Source organism: Lineus longissimus, chromosome 11 (genome assembly GCF_910592395.1).
Source record: "Lineus longissimus chromosome 11, tnLinLong1.2, whole genome shotgun sequence".
In the NCBI taxonomy this organism is placed as follows: Eukaryota; Metazoa; Nemertea; class Pilidiophora; order Heteronemertea; family Lineidae; genus Lineus; species Lineus longissimus.
The window spans coordinates 8688835-8709485 of NC_088318.1; the positions used below are offsets into that span (position 1 = coordinate 8688835).

At 39.4% G+C, this 20651-nt stretch overlaps 1 protein-coding gene across 5 annotated transcripts in view; it reads left to right on the top strand.

Annotated features, from left to right (window-relative positions):
• Positions 1-20651, top strand: part of LOC135495767 (calcium-transporting ATPase type 2C member 1-like) — a 465754-nt gene that overhangs the window by 266777 nt on the left and 178326 nt on the right. For all 5 annotated transcript variants that reach the window (XM_064784671.1, XM_064784673.1, XM_064784674.1 and 2 more), the window contains one exon: positions 8682-8835. In XM_064784671.1, coding sequence (XP_064640741.1) covers positions 8682-8835 — 154 coding nt within the window. The remainder of the gene's footprint in view (positions 1-8681; positions 8836-20651) is intronic.

Genomic DNA, 20651 nt, shown 5'->3' on the forward strand with positions numbered 1-20651 from the left:
TCTCTGTATTTTCTCTTGATTTGCTAGGTACAATTGGCAATGACAACTGTTATTAGAAAAGTCATAGTATAGAATGACTCCCGTAGCATGTTTACATAGGAAGTGTAACCGTTTTTTGGTTTTCTACCTCGTTAAATTTGCTCAGTCATTGAGTCGAAGTCAAAGATCAAAACACACATGAACGCCATAGTACATTTTATATATAAAACGGTGTTGCAAAAAAATTTTCCCAATCATCAGAATGCAATAATTGTAATACTTCACAATTATCTATTACACATAGATATAACAACTACAGGAGAATGACTTTGAAATCCAGGCAAAACTTTGTTATAAGAATAGCCTCTTTGTATAAACATCATCGACGTAATCAAAACAAACCCGAACGCTAGATGAACAAACATGGCGGACCGCTTCACAAGAAGTTGACGTTTTCTCATGCTTCTTGTCAAAATAACAATGATATCGTACACCTTTGATAGAGACACTGGTCAGAGTACACAAATAATAGCAACGAAGTAGTCTGCTTGAATTGCGAGTTATTTTTAACAAACAATAAAACTGCCATTCTCAGTCTATGCTGATACGGGAAACCGTGAGGAGCTGCATGAACTGGGCCTACATTATTTACCATACATTACAGTTACATACCCGATACCGGTACATGAACAAATGCAATACACTGCAACATATGTGCAGGGAAGTAAAGTATGCATTGCAAGCCATGTGTCCAAACTCTACCAACGTGAACGTTAGTAAATAAGGGTGAACTTTTTCAAATTTAACTTCATTTTATCCCCCCCCCCCCCACCGGTTCATTAGTTTTTCACAAAAGTTTTGATTTTTTTTGTACATTTATGTTTTACCTTACAACCAACATGAACAGCAAGCCATACAGGGTTGTATATCCTCTCACAGTTTTTGCGTATCAGCACAGACTATTCATTCTTTTTGTAACATAATCGGGGATGTTAATAATAAATATCTTATTTTGATGGTGTTTTTTTACAAAGTGCTATTTTTTCTCATGTTAACAGGATGATGCAGTCTATTATCTACGAGTCATTCCGGTGGTGTCCACTGGCAAAGTGGTGTTGCTGTGCATGCTGTGGAACTGGTGACACGAAACCAATCAACCAGTCATCCATGAGATTGACGGGATTGGGAAAGAAGACGCTGTATCTTAGCTGATTTGTCCTTCACGTTTTGGTCTTGCTTTACTGTGTTATACAAGTTGATTGAATAAAGAAGCCTTGAAATTGAATAGGCATCTCTGAATTTTTATTTATTACAATATTAAAAAATAAGGCTTGCCTATTAAACCTAAACGCTTGAACATGCAACATTTAACCCTTATACTAGTGTCATGCTCGACCTTAGGTCGAGTTAAAATTCCTACCCCTTTACTGTCGCGCTCGACCCTGGGTCGAGAGAGAGGGTAATGCCTTAGAAAAAATTATCCACGGTGCAATTGGAGTCCTTCATGTTTAGTTTATCTGCCAGTTTAAAGACGGCACTGCATCTGATCATTTGATACCAGGAAACCAAATTGTTTCTACATGAAAATTTCCCGCAACTTGCAATTGAAAGTCAAGCGTCTTTTCAGAAGAGGTCAGACATGGGGTATGGTGATGTAAGAGTAGAGAGGGTGATGTTAGAGACGGCATCATGCCTCATGTCACAATCTAGTGACTGCATTGTAGCCTTATGGGAGGGAATAGGGCAGTGTCACAAGAACTAATCGAAACTCAAGGCAATGAAGAAGAGATTTGCATTGATCTACTTTTATGACCTTCTGCCCTTTTTTAAGACTGTTATAGCTAAAGTGGTCGTGTTTGGTATCGAACTAAAGATAATGAAGAGTAGGTTTGTGCTAACCCATTTTCATTACCAACTGACCTACTTGGAGACGGTTAAAGCGAAAGGTGTCATCCGTGTTTGATATCAAACTAAAAGTGTTTAAGAGTAGGTTTACCTGATATATTTTTATTACTTACTAAACAACTTGAACATCCTTAGAGGAAGGCAATTGCGTTAATGGTATCAAACTAAAGGTATTAAAAGAGCAGTTTTGCGCTTGCCTGCTGAAACACAGTTGGAGCAAAGGCACTGAAGATATTGAAGAGCGGATGTGACAAAAGAACCCCTCAACTTCTTCATTCACTGCAGTTCAAATAAAAGCTTCAGAACTGTTATCCACCCTAGGGGCCAAATTCATTAGACGTGTGTAAATTCTCCCTGATTAGTTATAGGGCCTATTCATATTCTGTGAAGATTTACATGAAGGACCTGAATCTGTCTATTCAGTAGTTAAATGCTGTTTTAAGCTGAACACCCTTCATGAATTTGGCCCCATTTGTCTAAGCTTGATTCCATCTAGTCTGTCCACATCTCCCTATCTACCATAAACCTACATTCTGGTACTCGCATATACTACTTGCTACCTTTTCTTGTCATTTATCTCATTCCTTGCTATTAAATTCCGCCAGCGTAGCTATTCAGGCCGCCAGGCCTCTAGTTATGATAGATGCACTGCTTTAAATTTTGTCAAATTATCAGTTGACCTATGTTATATTAAATCCATAGAAGAGAAAATAACACAATGCAACAACTGTCAATGTCAACTGCATGATTCTGTTACAAAGGCCCCCCAAAGGCATGTAAGGAGGTTCAACTGTATAGTCCAATAAACTATTGCCGAAGTTCAAAAGAGAAAATAAGGCAAGTTTGCCTAAGAATGAGATGATGGAACAGAATTTTGTTCCATTGTTTGGATAACTCATTGGGGGAGTGTATAACGCTTTTATCTGATAATGAATACTCAGATAAGCAAAACAGTAGTGCGATTGTCTTTTAACAAAAGAAGAAAGGGTACAACATTTTTTTGCGATGCTTTTGAAACTACATGTAGGTAGTTCACTGGCAAAATGTATTTTACTATATCAATATGCAGGTTTTGCAACCCCTACGAACGTACTAATTTGTACGAGGCATCAGGGAAACTTTCGAAAAAAGTTGTCAATAAAATATATTAACATTCATGTACTTCATAGTTCGTTGTCCGTAGCTCTTCGGAAGGGTTGCGAAGCCTGCCTAATAGCTCTTTGTTGCCTGACCAAACAGGCAAGCAGGGCAGAGCAAAAATGGTCAGGTCGGTTTTTGCACCTCCATTGGATTGAGGATATGGGACACTTCTCACTGTAATCATTACATAACCAGAGGTGTAAAAGCATGCCTCGCTCTCATCAAACACACCTGTTAAGGCTTCCATTGAAATGAGTAGTACGATTAACTGATAATAGGGGGCTCCCATGGTGTTGGCCTACATTATGCTAATTAGGTAAACATAGGCAGCATGGCCAGGTTCACTGCATGGGGACTTTCTGTTGTTCATATATATTTGCCATCATGGGGATTGATTGTAGTAAGGGGGCCTAGAATGATATCTTTTCCTGTTTAGGAGTAAATATTTGCATCAGCATGACAAACAATTCATGACAAAAACAAATTATTGCTATAATTCAAAGTTGGTCGTTATTATGTTTGAAAAAAATAAATGCACAAGTGTATATTTATAAAAATCATACAATTTATAAAGGTTGTAGTTGTACAGTATTTAAGCCATATCATAATGTAAAATACTGAAATACAAGCTCTACTAAAAATTACATAGAATTTGTAAACCGTTCAAAAAAACTGCTCCAGCATCACCTCCACCCACAGTCTTTCTACGTCGCCTTTTACTCGACCTTGAACTGCTAAAGGCATAGTGCCGGTGCACTTCATAGCCTCCTTTCGCACCATGGCATCTCTCAGCCTTTTTCAACTTGGCCATGATGATATTCAACCTGAAATAAGCAATTGATCGTAAATTATTCCACCAAATCAAACATATAAGGTTGGGTGAGACTATGGTTTTCTTTGGCCTCATAAATTCAAGGAAGAGTAATGTAAAACAAGCATTTTCTTAGACCCTAAGGTAGTAGAAAAAATTCAGATAAATATTAAAAACTATGGTAAAAGATATTGTCTATCTCGGTCTTCTCTTGACTCTATTTCAATTTTAGTATATCATGTAATAATATCAACTGAATGCATTGAAATTCACAGAAAAGCTTAATACAGAGAACACAATCCCCACCTATTCCCACCACAACCAAAATGGACTGAGCCAAGTTGTCTGCTAATCACAGAAAAACGAAAGCAAACCGCCTGTTTTATATGTGAAAAGTTCAAATATCATGAATCATATCGTAAAGCACCACAGGAAAATACATCTTCTTAATATCCCTGGCATTCTCTCAAGATAATGCGATCTTTACATCAAGAAAATAACAAATTATTTGAGAAATAAGGCCACAAGTTGAATGAAGACGCCATCTTGAACAGCTGAATGTGCTCATGATTTTGGAATATGAGCCCGCATTAATTGCCAAGAGAATGCTGACGTATGTGGAGTGGTATTAGCCAATAGATACTGGGGATTAGGCCTAACCCGGGAAAACTGTTTCAATGGAAGATATGTGGATTCTTAAACATTCTGTGTCACCCTAAGTCGAGATTTATTATACTCTCCTAAATATTTATAACTATACCATTGTTTAGTGGAGCAGTATGTAGGTCTACTAAGACTGGAACTGAAAAAAAAGCACATGGTTGTGTTTGGAATTGTGACTTTGATGAACAGTAATTTTACAACTAAATATAGAAGCTATTGTTCTTTATGTTTGGGAGAATTTCATTCAAACCTTCACAGACTGATGATGAGGTCTGGGTGAACATGACTATATAGGCATGTTATCATCTTAACTTTTGTCTTAGCCAGAGCAGGCTTTGACCGACCCCTGGATATTTGTATGTGTAGTATTTAGCTTACCTAAGTTAAGTTTGGGAAGCTAACATGATTGCCAAATTAGCTTGATTAATGTTATGCAATCAGTAATTAGTTGTTTTCATGTTAAATCAAATGCTGTATATCCGACATTCAGGACTGGCACTCGAACCTGGGAACTTTTATACCAGAATTGGATCCCCGTTTTGTGATTTGTGAATGTATTAACACCTGGACTTGAAAATATAACATTTAGAAGGGATTTACATCTTCAAGTCTTTATTGAACATTATTGAGCTAGTTCACCTCGGATTTCCAACATATTAGTGGTACAAACACACACACATTCTGTTGCTTATTAACTTAAACTAATTGGTGTGGACAAAAAACAATGGGAACGTTTCGCACTTCATGGCAGCCTTGAAGTCATTTTATTATTTAATATTAATTTGCCAACATTGATATATGCAGGTTGTGTTCATACGCTACATTCTACATAGACAGCGTACATCCTTAATTGGTTGTATAAAAGCATTTGATTGAGCTACTGAACAAGCTTTATTCTTTGTAATTAGAGTGCAGGGGAACAAAGAACTCAATGGACTGCAATTAATGTTACATTCTACAGTAGCTTGGCAAAGTGATGCAGAGTGAAAATAATTAAACGAAACGTTCGGTTTTAATGAGGAGAGCAATGGACATTAAATTCACTCCACCCTGTAATTAACTGGACTCAGTGTCTTATTATGTTCATCAATTACGCAAACTTCACTTCTGTAAGGTCTAATCGACTACCTAAGTGAACACGGGAAGCCATTATTAGCTCAGCTGACAAAGTCAGCTGAGCTAGTCAAATAGCTATTCGAGTGGTGTCCGTCCATCCATCCATCCATCCATCCATCCATCCATCCATCCATCCATCCATCCATCCATCCATCCATCCATCCATCCATCCATCCATCCATCCATCCATCCATCCGTGGACAAAGTTGGGCATTTTGTAATCATACAACCGAGGCACTTCAAATCTAGTCTTGCTTATAAACACCGCAGAAAATGTTGCTTACAGAAAAAAATTTGGGCGATTCGACTCAAATTCAGCTCCCCAGGGGGCAAAATGCGTAAATGAAAAAACAATTTTTTGACGCTCTATTCCAGCAGATAAAAGCTTGAAATAAAGTTGAAAAGGTCTTCATGATACAGAAGTTTTGATATAAAATAGATTAGTGTCGATTTATATCACCAGTTGGCGGTAGTGAGCAAAACTGTTGTTTGACCCCGGATGATTCCGCTTTAAATTTCCCGCCGCGAACTGACATGAAAACCTCGAACCAGGGAATACCGGACTGCTGGTATTGCCAGTCCATTCACTGTATGACCGGCTCGTCTGGGGTAAATTGACGAGGCGGCTCGACCCTCCACTGCGCGGTCGAGGTTACCTGGAGTACTATCATCAAGAAAATGGCGGTGACCTTTTTATTTCTACCGGAGCGATGATTTTGTAAGTGACAAATTTTCTTATTTAAGCCTTTACGGAAATGTATTTTGGTACGAAACTTCACACAACGAGAATGTGTTCAAATGCCCTCATAACGATGAGTTCAACGGAATTTGGTCAAAACAACCTTCGAATGGAGTCAACTTTCTTTGCGAAATTGAAGCGACGACCTCATTATTTATCGTAATTTATGCAGATCTGATTGGTCCAGCTGATTGGTCAAGGAGGATACCGGGGTGACGTCACGGCTTTTCCAAGATGGCGCTGCATATTGTAAACAAACTCGATCCACGGCCAATGGAAAATCAAGTCATCAAACAAAGTTAGATTTTTCGCATTAAATCAGAGTTATTAGTACTTTTCTGCTATGAAATAAGTCTTCAGACAATAAGTTATCATTTGAATAATGAAAAGTGCTGTTTTGATGGGAAAAATAGGGTTTTTTAAACCAAATATCCGGACACCGATCTTCCAAAATTAGGCCTAGCGATGGTTTCAAAACAGTCTCCCAGATATGGGGCAATCTCTTCATTATCATAATGGGATTTGGAGGCATGTTTACAGATTTTACAAGTTCGAGACCTGTAGGACCTAAAACTCCATAGATCCCCATAGATCCCCTCTATTTGTCGAGTTAGCGCCCCTGTAAGATCATGCATTTTCGGACACCAGAACGAAATCTTCCTGCGGATATCGCGGTTTCGGTGATGATCAAAGGAGAAATTGACTGTTCTTAGAGTTGTATGGACAGAAATGAGTTCATACTTCATGAATACATGAATATATTATGATATGGGCGGGCTTCTAAGTCAAAAACAATAACAAACTCAACTGCATCTCTACCGTGTATCGCGTAGTGCATTGCCTAGTGTATTTCGTAGTGTATTTTAGCCGAGACATTATTTCCGCACTTTGACCACGCCAAACGTCTTTTTTATTCGTGGAAGTTAATCTGCTCTGTAAATTTTATTTTACACAGGAAGAATCCATACTAGGTATTGCAATATTTCATGTCTATTGGTGTTTTTGTGTACTGGAGCGCACCAGACAGTGGGACGTTGAGATGCGTTCAGTGCTGGTGCTGTCAGTAGACTGAATCTGATTGGTCATAGCGATCACTAATATGGGATGTGATCACGTGATATGACGTCACCGCGGTATCCTCCTTGCTGATTGGTGATGTTCTGAGTTGTGTTCAAACTATTGGAAACTTCGGAAATTAGTTCTATATTCTGCAGGAGTATATTATAGCCATTGATGTTGACAGCTAAAAGCACGAAAACTTTGTTTATTTATCAAACTGTATCGAGTGTTATCGAATCGAATGGATGTGTCGATCGTCGGGGCGGATTGATATGTGGTTGTGCGTCCAAGGCGATTAGGTCATTCAGTTAGTTTGAGAAAGATCATGATCATGAAGATGCGTGTTGTGTTATCGTAACCGGAAAATAATTTGAAGTTATTAGTGGTGTTGTCATTGCCATTTTTTGCATGGAATGATAGTTCGAGAGCTCTCATCGACGTATTCAGCATTGACGGAAAGTAGGTCCGGATTTGGCAACACGCCAGCTGTCTCACATGTTCCTCCTGGAGTCACCAGGTGCTACAGCCAACACTGTACAATCACTTTCCATCTTGACGTCTGGTAATAATCTTTGCCAAATCAGTGATTCTTATATAATTTACTCCATGATTGCAATCAGCCTTTGTTAAATTCCAATCACCTGCAGGTCAGGTCAATCTTTTAACAATAAAGTTAATTTTCTTAAGCACCTCTTTATCTTACTTCTTCACATACAGGGCATCCCAAACACTTTGCTAAATCCACTAACCCCCCATTTCAAGTTGGTATTGCCAAATCTATCTAAAAGTATCAGTCAAACTGCTAAACTATGAATTGTATCTGCTTACTCAGCTGAGCGCCAGGCCCTTGGGCCTCTTGTTTTTGTTTACTGTCCGTAATTGGGAGGTGATTGGACCAAAAAGTCACCATGGCCGTGTCCCAATTCGGAGTAAGGAGGTGTCCACCCTGCAGAGGTTTTGGTTAAAGCAAACGACTTTGAAAAAAATCGGGACTGAACGAACATGTCCATAATGCGGCGGTGTCCGCCTGGCAGAGGTGTCCGTAGGGGGAGGTTCTACTGTACAAGCTAAAAATGAGACTTAATCATATCTATTTATCTCTTGATTCCAATTTATTTCCAAGTTATCGCCTTATGAAATCTAGGTGCTCAAAAAAGTGAGCGCTTTTATTTTGTAGTAGACAAGGCCTGTGTGTATGTGTCTACAGTAGGATACTTAAAGGGAATAATGCACAGTCTTTTTGCTGATCTGATCTATTTCTTTTTTTAGTATGAAGAGTTGTATTTCGTAAAAGGCGCTACAGAGAGAATACTACGTCAGTGTCGGCGGTATTATTACAATGGTGCAGTACTCCCATTTACTATAGTGCAAGAAACTGTAGCATTGGAGGAAGCTAGTCGTATGGGAACTGCAGGATTACGCGGTAAGAAAATAAAGTCAGCATCATTACTACAATTAGAATGTGTACAAAATATGATACTGCTCAATTATGCAGTTCTTGTTCATCAGGTAAGCATGTTTATTGGCAGGTAATTACTGAAACTTGGACGAAGAAAATTTCAAAGGAGATTATGCACTGCCAACATTTTGGCCTATACTTTTTGCTACTATTTTCTTCGTAAGGGAAAATTAACTTTCTCAGTCTGGCGCAGATCAGTTACGAAGATACAGCCTGATGAATATGCGGATTAATAGGACCTGCAATAGGGTTCCGTTCAGAAAGTCGATGCATCAATTGCTTTGACAGCGACTGAGGATATTGTATTGCTCATACAAAGTTCGCTTTAAGGACGACTGTTATAATGCAGTAGTCGAATGCTATCATATTGGGCACAAGTATTGGCTGTGACAGGGCTTCCAAATGTTTTAAAAGTAGGAGGCAGTTGGTTAAAAAAATGGCCCGGGGTCCACCCATGGAAAAATTTGAAATCTTGAACCTCTAAAATGCAATACCCTGGTATCTGCAGTGGCAATATCCTTCAAACACTGGTAAAAAATTACAAACACTTTACATAATTTTGTAAATAGATTCTATCACTTTTATTAACGAGTTCACCTAGGCATTTCATAATTGGCGTGCATGTGTATGGGGTGAAAATCAAGGCCAAGTTCAATAATGGTTTATCTCTCATTCAACATGGCCGACTGGCGGCCATTTTGTTGTGAATCTCAGAAATACTTTGTGACCTCTCTATATTCTGACTGAGTTCACGTTCACATTTCATATTTGGTGTGCATGTGTATACGGCAATTTTGTTGTAAATCTCTTAGAAGTGCCTTGTGACCTCTCCATACTCTGAAAGTGTTCACATAAACATTTCATATTTGGCGTGCATGTGTATATGTGGTGAATATGAAAGGCAAATTCGATAATCTCGCATTCAAGATGGCCGACTGGCGGATGACCTTTGACCTTGAGCCTGTGACCTTAAATCCAAATCGGTGTTCGCAACTGGGTCCGCATTCTGTTCCACTCAATAACTCAATAACCCCTCGTATGGCAGACTTTCAGTTATTCTAGCATGAACACAGTGATCAACGTACATGATTTAGACAGTGCATAACAATGATCTATGACCTTCCGATTGAATCTGGTTACGCACGGATTGCAATATCGCTTTTTGGCCAACCTTTCAGGGTGGCGTCTGTGTCCATTACGTTTCTCTGCCCTTGATGATTTTTCCATAAGGACTGCCCGTTTTCTTTTAGCCCTTTTGGTGGGTCAATTTTATCAAGATTGCCTAGGGATTATGAGGGATTAGCTGTTCAGTTTGGGTATCTCTGGAATATTTCCTCCCCACTAAAGGAATGTAAGATGAAATATTAGTTGCGCGTACACCACGAAATATTGGTGGACCAATTGCACGTACACCACCACATTGCCGCGACAAATTTGTTCGGCAATCCATTGCTGGTACAAATTGCCGGGCGAATTTGTCCCATCAAGCTTGATGGTCCAAATTCTCCTGGCTTGTTAAAAGCTCGGCTTTGTCGTGGTGTACGCGCTAATGGATCGGCAATTAGCTAGTTAGATGGTTTGGCGACATGCGGCGCTTTCGAAATGGTGCTTTCTGCGTATTGTTTGCGCACCATCTGTTGCCGGATTTTATAACTAGCTGCAGCGCTGGTGTACGCGCTTGGTGGATTTTCGATGGTGCGGTATTGGTTCGCGAATCAAGATTGGTGGTCCATTTTCAGGTGGTGTACGCGCGGCTATTGTGTAGCGTCACTTTTGGGAACAAGCAGTTCACCAGCAAATAGCTCTTTTATTGTAGAACAGGTTTGAGAAGTTTTGTCCGGACTCAATGAAAGGGGAATGTCCGTGAAAGAGGAATGTCCTCTTCACTTTTCTAGCTCTCCAATTGGAGATTATGTAAAGAGAGTGTTCACAAATCCTCTTTAGCTCACCTCTTAGCAGAGGTGAGCTTATCCCATACCGTGGCGTCCGTCGTCGTCGTCGTCGTCGTCGTCGTCCGTCGTCCGTTAGCAGGGCACGTTTCGTAACTGTTAGAGCTATTGAGTTGAAACTTGGTACACATGTACCCTTATGTAATGTCACCTTGGAGACCAAGTTTCGGTCCGAATCTTTTCATGGTTTGGCCACCAGGGGGCCAAACGTTAAAAGTGAAAATATGCAATATCTCCCTTAATAGTAGTCGGGAAATTTTGAAAAAAATATGGTAGGTACTTCTAGCAAAGATGCATCATATATCCTCTGGGTTTTTGATTTGACCTCCTTTTCAAGGTCACAGAGGTCAAATGGTGTAAATTGGCCGTTAGGATGTAACGATGGCACGTTTCGAAACTGCAATGACTATTGATACCAAATTTGGTGCACATTTACCCCTTAGTCAGGTGATCTCAGGGACCGAAGTTTGGTCCAATATGATTCACCACTTGACCACCAGGGGGCAAAATCCAAAAACCTTAAAAATGTGATTATTCCTTAACTTCTTGCCCGATTGCCACCAATTTGATATCATGGGTACATCTAACCACCATACAGTATATGTCACACAGGTTTTTAATTTGACCTTCTTGTCAAGGTCACAGAGGTCAAATGGCGTAAATTGGCCGTCAGGCCGTAACTATGGCACGTTTCTTAACTGCAATGACTATTGATCACAAATTAAGTACACATGTACCCCTTGGTCAGGTGATCTCAGGTACCGAAGTTTGGTGCGATCTGATTTGCCGTTTGGCCTCCAGGAAGGGGCCAAATCCTAAATTCTTCAAAATGCCATTATTCCTAGTAATGACTTGCCCGATTGGCACCAATTTTATATCATAGGTACATCTAATTCTAACAACCATTCCATGTGTCACCCGGGTCTTCTTTGATTTGACCTACTTTTCAAGGTCACAGAGGTCGAATGTACTGTAAATTGGCCATTTTGGGGAAATTGTAATTGCTTGGACCTACATCAAACCTAACACTACATGACACAATACCATGCTCTTTATCCATCTTTCCTCCACATGAGGTGAGCACAATGGCCCTGGCCATTTCATTTTTTGTAAAATGAGACTATAATTGCTTGTACATTCATGTTCACACAAACTTAATCATCAGTCAAAGTTTTAACAAAATTAACCAAAACACAAAGCAACCTTAGAATAAAGTTTGTGACATTTCACTTGTTTTTGAGGTTTCTTTGTGAAAGTGGGGTTTATAAAACCATTTTTTTCTACAAAGATAAATTATATCAAGGCAAAATAGCATTTATATTCTTGTTCAGGCAATCAAAGTCATCAATCTGACAGTTGTTTTTAACAAAATTTAGGCAAGACTTCGACCAATATTGAAACACTATATTTTGTAGATTAAGCCTTTTGATACGGATCGTGCCGTGCGGCACAACGACAAACATTCCCTGATGAACGGATTGTCTGGTGCCACGCGGCACAACACACGCCACTCATACATTAACTTCGTTTCGTCGATCGTCGAGTCGATTCTGCATTTTATAAGTACAATGTACCTGTTCGGGAATCCCCGGTTTCTGGGGAATACCCTTTCTATTCGGCGCATTTTGATACCGGCTGTGGTTTTCTCGGAGTTTTTGGTTGAAAAGTTGGATTTTTTCGCTATGTTTTGACAACCAATTTTTCAAAATTGCTATTATTCAAAGTTACCCCGTAGGTATACCCCCTCTAATGTTCAAGTGGCCAAATTTCAGGGTTTTTCTATTTTTTCTTTGCAGGTAATTGTTCTTACTTGGTTTTTATGTGTATCTTGCTTTGCTACAAGGTTTTTCTTTCAGTGATGCAATGAAAAACCCAAATACATTGTTGAATGCAAACTGTATTTCTTTTGCGCAAATTTGGGGGGGTCATGTGACCCCCCCAAATTTTTTTGGCAGGGGGTAAATGTAAAAACAAACAGCAGATTCAGAAAGTTCAGATAAAATCATCAAAAAAGTGCCATGATTGTTTAGGGTTTGTATCACTGCTTCTCCTCTAAAAATTCATTTGAAATTTTCATGTCCCGGGTCATTGAATATCTGAAAATTAATTCAGTACAGTAATGTGCACTAATTTAAAAAAATTCAGTATCGAAAGGGTTAATGGAAAGAGAGTGCTTACAAATCCTCTTTTTTTGGAAGATGAGACATTTCACTGGAAAAACCTGCTCATATATTCATATTGTCACATACCTAATAATCAGTCTGTCAAAACTCTAAAAAAATTGGCCCAATTTTAAAGCGTCCTAAGAACAAAATAACTTTTATAATCTTTGTTTGTTCTGCATCTTTGGTTTTTTTCCCCTGCCTATATTCAAGAGTGAACATCAGTGAACACACTCTGTGTGACCATGTTTAAGATTGAACAGAATACACTGCTTTAACATCAAAAATTTGTTGATTTGCACCATTATTTTTTCATTTTAATCCTTATTGCTGATATAGGGGGTGCTACTCAAAATGTTTGTCCGGGCCATTTCTCGATGTGTATCAATAGTAGGCTTTTGATATTTACAAGGTGTCTGTATCCAACAATGAACCTGTGCGCTGTGCCATTATTTTTTCATTTTAACCCTTTGTGGCTGATTTAGGGGGCGCTCTATACAAAAAATGTGTCCAGGCCATTTCTCACTGTGTATCGATAGTAGGCTTTTGATATTAACAGGGTGCGTGTATCCAACAATAAACCTGTGCACTGCACCATTATTTTTTCATTTTAACCCTTTCTGGCTGATATAGAGGGCGCTACTCGAAATGCTTTTCCGGGCCATTTTTCGGTGTGTATCAATAGTAGGCTTTTGATATTTACAAACTGTGTATCCAACAATGAACCTGTGAGCTGTGCTATTATTTTTTAGCTCAGCTGACAAAGTCAGCGGAGCTAGTAGTATAGCTGTTCAAATGGTGTCCGTCCTGCAATCCATCCATCTAGGGACCCATCTGTGGACAAGATTGGACATTTCTGACCGGGAAGACCTAGCCACTTCGTTGACGGTGCTAAATTAGGAGTTGCCCAAGGTGAACTCAAAAAACGAAAAATCAGCGCGATCCGACCTGTATTAAGAGAATGAGGTCATTTCGCGTTTAGATTTCTTTCCCTTTTTACCTCGGTCCACAGAGCAAATATTGTTTTCAAATGTGGCTGAATATTTTTTAATATTTTTTCATTTTTTACTTTTAATGGAATTAATATAGTTTTAACCGCCAGTTGGCGCTGCAGGCACATTGCCTGAATTTTGGCGATTTCAAATTTGGCGGTGGCTTAACTTTTTTGCAAGCAGTGCCGCTGATTGGCCGATCGATAGAAGAGATGCCACCATTTAAAAATGGCGGTAGTCGCTGCTTCAATGAAGATGAGTGAACTTTCTCATGTTCAATCGGTTGATACTCTTTTAATCAACATGACCATGTACCTGAAATTTGTTTAGGTGCTGAAAAGAGTCTATATAATTCAGATTTATCAATAGTTTTTTATAATATTGCGGAAATTTTGTGCACAAATTAGCGAAAGTTGGTGCTCGTCTCATGTCATTTTAGAGCGAGAAATTTGTTTCCGTCGATCTCTACCACTGAAAAATCGCTTGCATAGCTTCGAATTTTTGTGAAAATAAGTATCTGAACTTGGTTTCAAATAGTCTAGAGAGTTACCTTTGTGGTGATACATATGGTATGTGATAAATATTTGTGGAATTTGTGAAATTCGGTTTTCAAACGTGCCGATGATGCAAGCGATCTCGCGTGAATTTTGCAAGTCCTGATATGTCAACAGGGTGTCAAAAATCACTCGCCTAAATTCAATTCAAAGATCGAAAATGATATCTGAACTTAGTTTCAAATAGCCAACGCAATTATCATTTCGGTGATATATAATGCATGCATGTAATAATTGATTAATCTGCCTAAAACGTGCAATTAAAACGGCGAAAGATCGTGATTACTGATGAACACTCTGGTGGCGGTCGCACTAAATAACGACCGGTAGGGCCCGGCGTGCGGCGGAGAAAAAAAGGTAGCGCCCGGAGGTTGAAACGGGATTTTTATGCACTTTTAACTGTATATATATGTTGTTTAGATGTATTTCTAACAGTTCTGTAACTTTTATGACCAAGCTTGCACCCAAAGTTGGTAAAATTGATGCTTGTTTATGGACTGCGCTAGCGACCGGAGAATTCGCCGTCGGCCATTTTGGGACGGTCCCTGAGTTGTTGCGGTTGGCAATTTTGCAACAAATCTCGCCATTTACGTTTGTTTACAATTATTTTGAAAGTCACATTGTCATTATGACATCGTAGTATGAATTCCACTGCAGTTTCGTTACGCAGCAATGCTCATGTTTTTGGTTGGCAATCCTGTACTGTCTGTACACTGCGCTGTGCATGCATGGCTGTACTGTAGGCTGTAAAAAAGACAAAAACGATAGCCTAGCCCTATAGGACAGGCTTAGAGTATAACTCAACAGGCCCTCATGATTCATTTGATGGACACCTTATCATTACCTCATCATTAAGTCCACTCATGGAGGTATTATAATACCTCCATGGTCCACTAGATCCTGTTCTGTCACATGTCGTAGACGATAGACAATTTTCAAAATGTAGTACACCACTCGCTCATCTTTAAGCCCAACTTGGCTCACATCAGTCATCATGTGGGCACGGTTAGCTGTTCAGTCTGTGAGACTAATTTAAAGAGGTTACACTTTTATTTTGAATTGGAAAACAACCCCCAGGACTGACTTTTCACTGAGTGATAAGTGTGCCCTTCGAAGGTTAAGTCTCTTTCTGGATTTGCTTCCATAGATGCCTTGTTCAGGATATCATCTGACCGATGCCTGATCAAGCACAGACTGTATCCGGTGGTGTACATTTCCCCGTCTATGTCACCCTTTTTTATTCAGTCAGTGTTAATTTCTCTTCTCTTTTTTTACAGATTAACTGTTGTTGGTTATTGCAAGAGGAGTCGTTGGCACATTTCAAGTCCAGGAAAGCACTTGCTGTTCCCACATTCAGAGTAAGGTGTGCTTACTCGTTTTACTGCTTTCCATTCCTGGAGAGCGTTATCAAATATCTGCCGCAAGGCAACAAATATCTGCCGCAAGGCGCTTCAAATATCTGCCGAAAGGCATCAAATATCTGCCGCACCAATAAAGTTCATTTTGTTAACCAACTCTTTATCTTCTTTTCTTCACATACAAAAAAGACCGTCCCAAACATTTGGCTGCATTCACTTCATCAATGTCCAGACAACAGTCGGTTCATTTGACCATTGTAAAGCACCAGGCCCCACCTCAAAAAATACACTGTAATAATTATGTACCTTGTGTCCATGTGCATGTTATTAGTTCCACCTACGCTGCATGAAGACAAGGACTCCACTCTTTGACGTCACCACACAACTCCTTGACGTCATCACACACCCCACTACTGCAACGGCAATAGAAATGACTTTACATCATAATACCAGGGTGACCTCAACTCAGTACTTCAGCATGCACTGATATAGCAAGAAGGTCTTTCGCATCAGCACTTCTGCGTGCTAGACGTTATAGCTTCACGTTGCCTCATAATAACGGTACCGACACACACTTGGCCCTTGCCTTCACCTATTCATTTCAGCTGAGCGCCAGGCCCTTGGGCCTCTTGTTCATTTTAACCCTTTGTGGCTGATTTAGGGGGCGCTCTATAGAAAAAATTTGTCCAGGCCATTTCTCATTGTGTATCGATCGTAGGCTTTTGATATTAACAGGGTGCGTGTATCCAACAATGAACCTGTGCACTGCACCATTATTTTTCATTTTAACCCTTTCTGGCTGATTAGGGGGCGCTACTCAAAATGTTTGTCCGGGCCATTTTTCGGTGTGTATCAATAGTAGGCTTTTGATATTTACAAAGTGTGTGTATCCAACAATTCACCTGTGCGCTGTGCCATTCTTTTTTTCATTTTAACCCTTTGTAGCTGATAAGGGGGCGCTACTCGAAATGTTTGTCCGGGCAATTTCTCAACCCTTCATTGCTGATATAGAGGGCAGAACTCAAAATCTTATCAACTTTGAAACACATAATGTATTCCCCTTTCTAGGTCATTTTGTAATTCTAATGAAACAAATGACCAGATGCCATTTGTGAAGATAAATAATTCAACAAAGAAAAACTAAGAGAGTTGATCTGCTTCAAATGGTTTGTATTATGGGGGAAAAAGGAAGGAGACTAGCGGTAGAAATAAATTGGAGTCCTGTAGGTTCTGTTCACTTCTTCTAATTCAATAAACTTTCATGAAAGCAAATACATTGATAGTTACAATTACAAATACAGATTGGAAGTCCAAATATGTGTGTTCCCAGGCTGGAGTCCAAGACCTGAATGACCATTATACCATCCTTGATTTACCATGAAAACTATAACAACACAAAATCACCAAGGAGACATAATACAAACTTTGACAAATCAAACATGTTTCTGATTGAAAGACTTATACTAATTACACTTGCCAATCAAGCGTCTCCAACTTGTTTGAACATACTTGATTAATAAAACAATGACCTTATAGTGAAAGAGTTAAACCCTCAGTAACCATTGTTTTCAGAATTAGCTAACTAGTTTTGTGTTTTGACATGTTCGATATGTCAAATATTCACCTTAAACATTATGAGAAATGATACCTTGTAAATTTATACTTTTGATGAAAAGTGCACCATAAAAGACTCCTGTTGTTTTAAAAATCAAATTCGCTCCTGCGAATTATATGCTGTCTACAAAAGACAAGATTAAATAGCAGTATAGATGAAATTACAAAATGAAGTCACTTAAGACGAAACCATATAAAAGTATACATGAAATTGCAAAATGAAGTAACATGAAATTCAATAAGTGAACATAATTCTTCACACTATTCCATAGTCAAAATAGCTATATTGTGCACATAAACTCATCAAAATGAAAGTCAATTTTATAATTCATAACATCTTTTTCGAGGCAGATGAAAATAGTTGCGTCTTCAGAATGTGGCCAGAAGTCCAGTATAAATGTCAAACGCAGATCAAATCATTTCATTGTTCTAAAATTCAGTTTATATTCAGTGTCATGTGATAACAAAATTTACCCCATAAAATACTCCTGTTGTTTTAAGAGATTTGCTCCTGCAAATTCCAATTGTCCACACATCTGAAACCCTACTCTTTTTGTTTTTGTTTAGTATCTTAAATTTAACATTGCATTTGCCTTACTGAAGTCCATGGTGAGGCGATGTTCTGGGTGCACCCAGCAGAACCCATTTTCGGTATCCTGTACATGGGAAATGATGGACCCCCATTCATCGGATTTTCTTGGTTGTTATTCCTTATTCCTGGGTTATTTGGTAAACATGCAGGCACTGTATTTGAAACACTATTCCTGGATGAAACGAAATGGGTGGCATTGTTCAATGAGTTGGTCCATAGTTCATCGTTGTGCACGTTCTGGATTGGTACTACTTCCGTTTTTTTTTTCACTGCATTATTGTCAGACAGACTGGTCATTTCACATTGGACAGAAGTTGAGCGATGCTCGGAGGCGACCTGCACAGAAACAGATGGGTTGCTGGATACGTACTGTACCGCCTTGGAGACTTTTTCTTGGCTGCATTGCACTGTGGTAGACATTGTCTCTGGAGCAAACTGAGTTGCATATGATTTTGAGTCCGATTTGCACTGAACACTAACCGACACAACTGTAGGGACCAGTTCTTCATCGGTTTGTGACGACACACTTCTACTTTGAATTAACTGCCGATCTTCCTTTTGGGAGGAGTTCATTTCATTGTTGACTAGTGTCTCTGCAGAATCTGGCTTGGCAATTGCTGAAACCTACCTCTGTGGGCCTAGCGCAGACACTGAAGGCATGCTAATTGACTTGTCACTCACGTTTTGTCCTTTGATTGTCTGTAAATACAGCTCCATACGGTGTTTATCACGCCGAAGTGTTGAAGGCGATTTTAAACCTTTCATCCGTAGAGGTACAGCAGTTCGTTTTACAGCTCCATCCGCATTCCAGAAGAGAGTTAGCGACGTGCCTTCTGCAGTTGCTGAAATATCCCATTCGTTAGGGGTGCTGGTCAATCCAAGAGTTGCTATCACCGATGTGATACTTTGAGGTAGCGTCGATATCGTCATGATGAGCTGAGTCACTCGCTTGGCGTCTTCCTCTTGTTTCTCTTGGATCCTTTGGGTTCTCCACCAAATATTATGGGGGAAAAAGGAAGGAGACTAGCGGTAGAAATAAATTGGAGTCCTGTAGGTTCTGTTCACTTCTTCTAATTCAATAAACTTTCATGAAAGCAAATACATTGATAGTTACAATTACAAATACAGATTGGAAGTCCAAATATGTGTGTTCCCAGGCTGGAGTCCAAGACCTGAATGACCATTATACCATCCTTGATTTACCATGAAAACTATAACAACACAAAATCACCAAGGAGACATAATACAAACTTTGACAAATCAAACATGTTTCTGATTGAAAGACTTATACTAATTACACTTGCCAATCAAGCGTCTCCAACTTGTTTGAACATACTTGATTAATAAAACAATGACCTTATAGTGAAAGAGTTAAACCCTCAGTAACCATTGTTTTCAGAATTAGCTAACTAGTTTTGTGTTTTGACATGTTCGATATGTCAAATATTCACCTTAAACATTATGAGAAATGATACCTTGTAAATTTATACTTTTGATGAAAAGTGCACCATAAAATTGTAAAGGGAATGGATACATAATGCTTATGAAACGCCTTTACACCACCTCTATATCATACTTTACAACTTCCAAATACTGGTTAGTCCTTGAACACAGTATATGTGTCAAACTACAATGTCTGCTCAATCAGCTCCAGACAAGAAACGTATATTTTTAAATTTGACCTTAGCACCATTGCAGAAGATGGTGACTGCCAATCGGCACTCTCTTAGGGTTCAAAGTGATAGAGCAAGCTGTCCTCAAGCTCAGTCAACTTAGGGTTTTACTGAGGGCTTCAATATCATAATCGCTACAACCTTAATATGTAAAAACAGTTCCCCTGTGAATGATACATTCTTCAACTTGCACCCAAGCCGAGGGGACTTAAGTGCGTCTGAGCACGTTATCTTTATTGACTTACGACCTCCTTGATTTACACTGTGCATCCTAAGTATGTGTGCATGCTGCACTGTATCATTAATTGGCGATCAAGCATTTAGTTTAATCTGAAATAACGAAAGTGTACGCAGAGTTCAATTGGGCCTAAATCTTACAAATAATGTAACACTTGGGCATCAGGGCAGGGTTTGGCCTCGTATCAGACACCAACCTCCAAGGAATCTTCTTTGCAGCCTCTGGGTCCGTCTCCCCCACCAGTTTAATCCTCGTCAGATTGGCAATCTGACTGTCGTCGAAGTGAACAGTACACAGTCTGGAAGTACCTTTGACATATCTAAAGTCCATCCGTGTACGTTTTACCACCTTGCACCAAAAAGAAAATCTATCCGGTTCCTTGACTTTGTCTGGAAATTCGAAGACGCCGATATTGTCCTTCAACTTGGAGTTATCGCAACCCCAAGCTGCACAACGTGTGCCCCCTTCCTTTCTTGGTCTCTTCGGCTTCGTCATTGAGAAACCACCCCTGAGTCATGATGTCATTCAAACTGTGTACTTCGAACAAGATAGATGCAAGTCAACCCCAGCCACCCTGATGAAGCCTAAAAGGGCAGAAACGCGCGTCGGTGGAGCAACACAAAAGCCCAACAATAGGGACCGATGGAC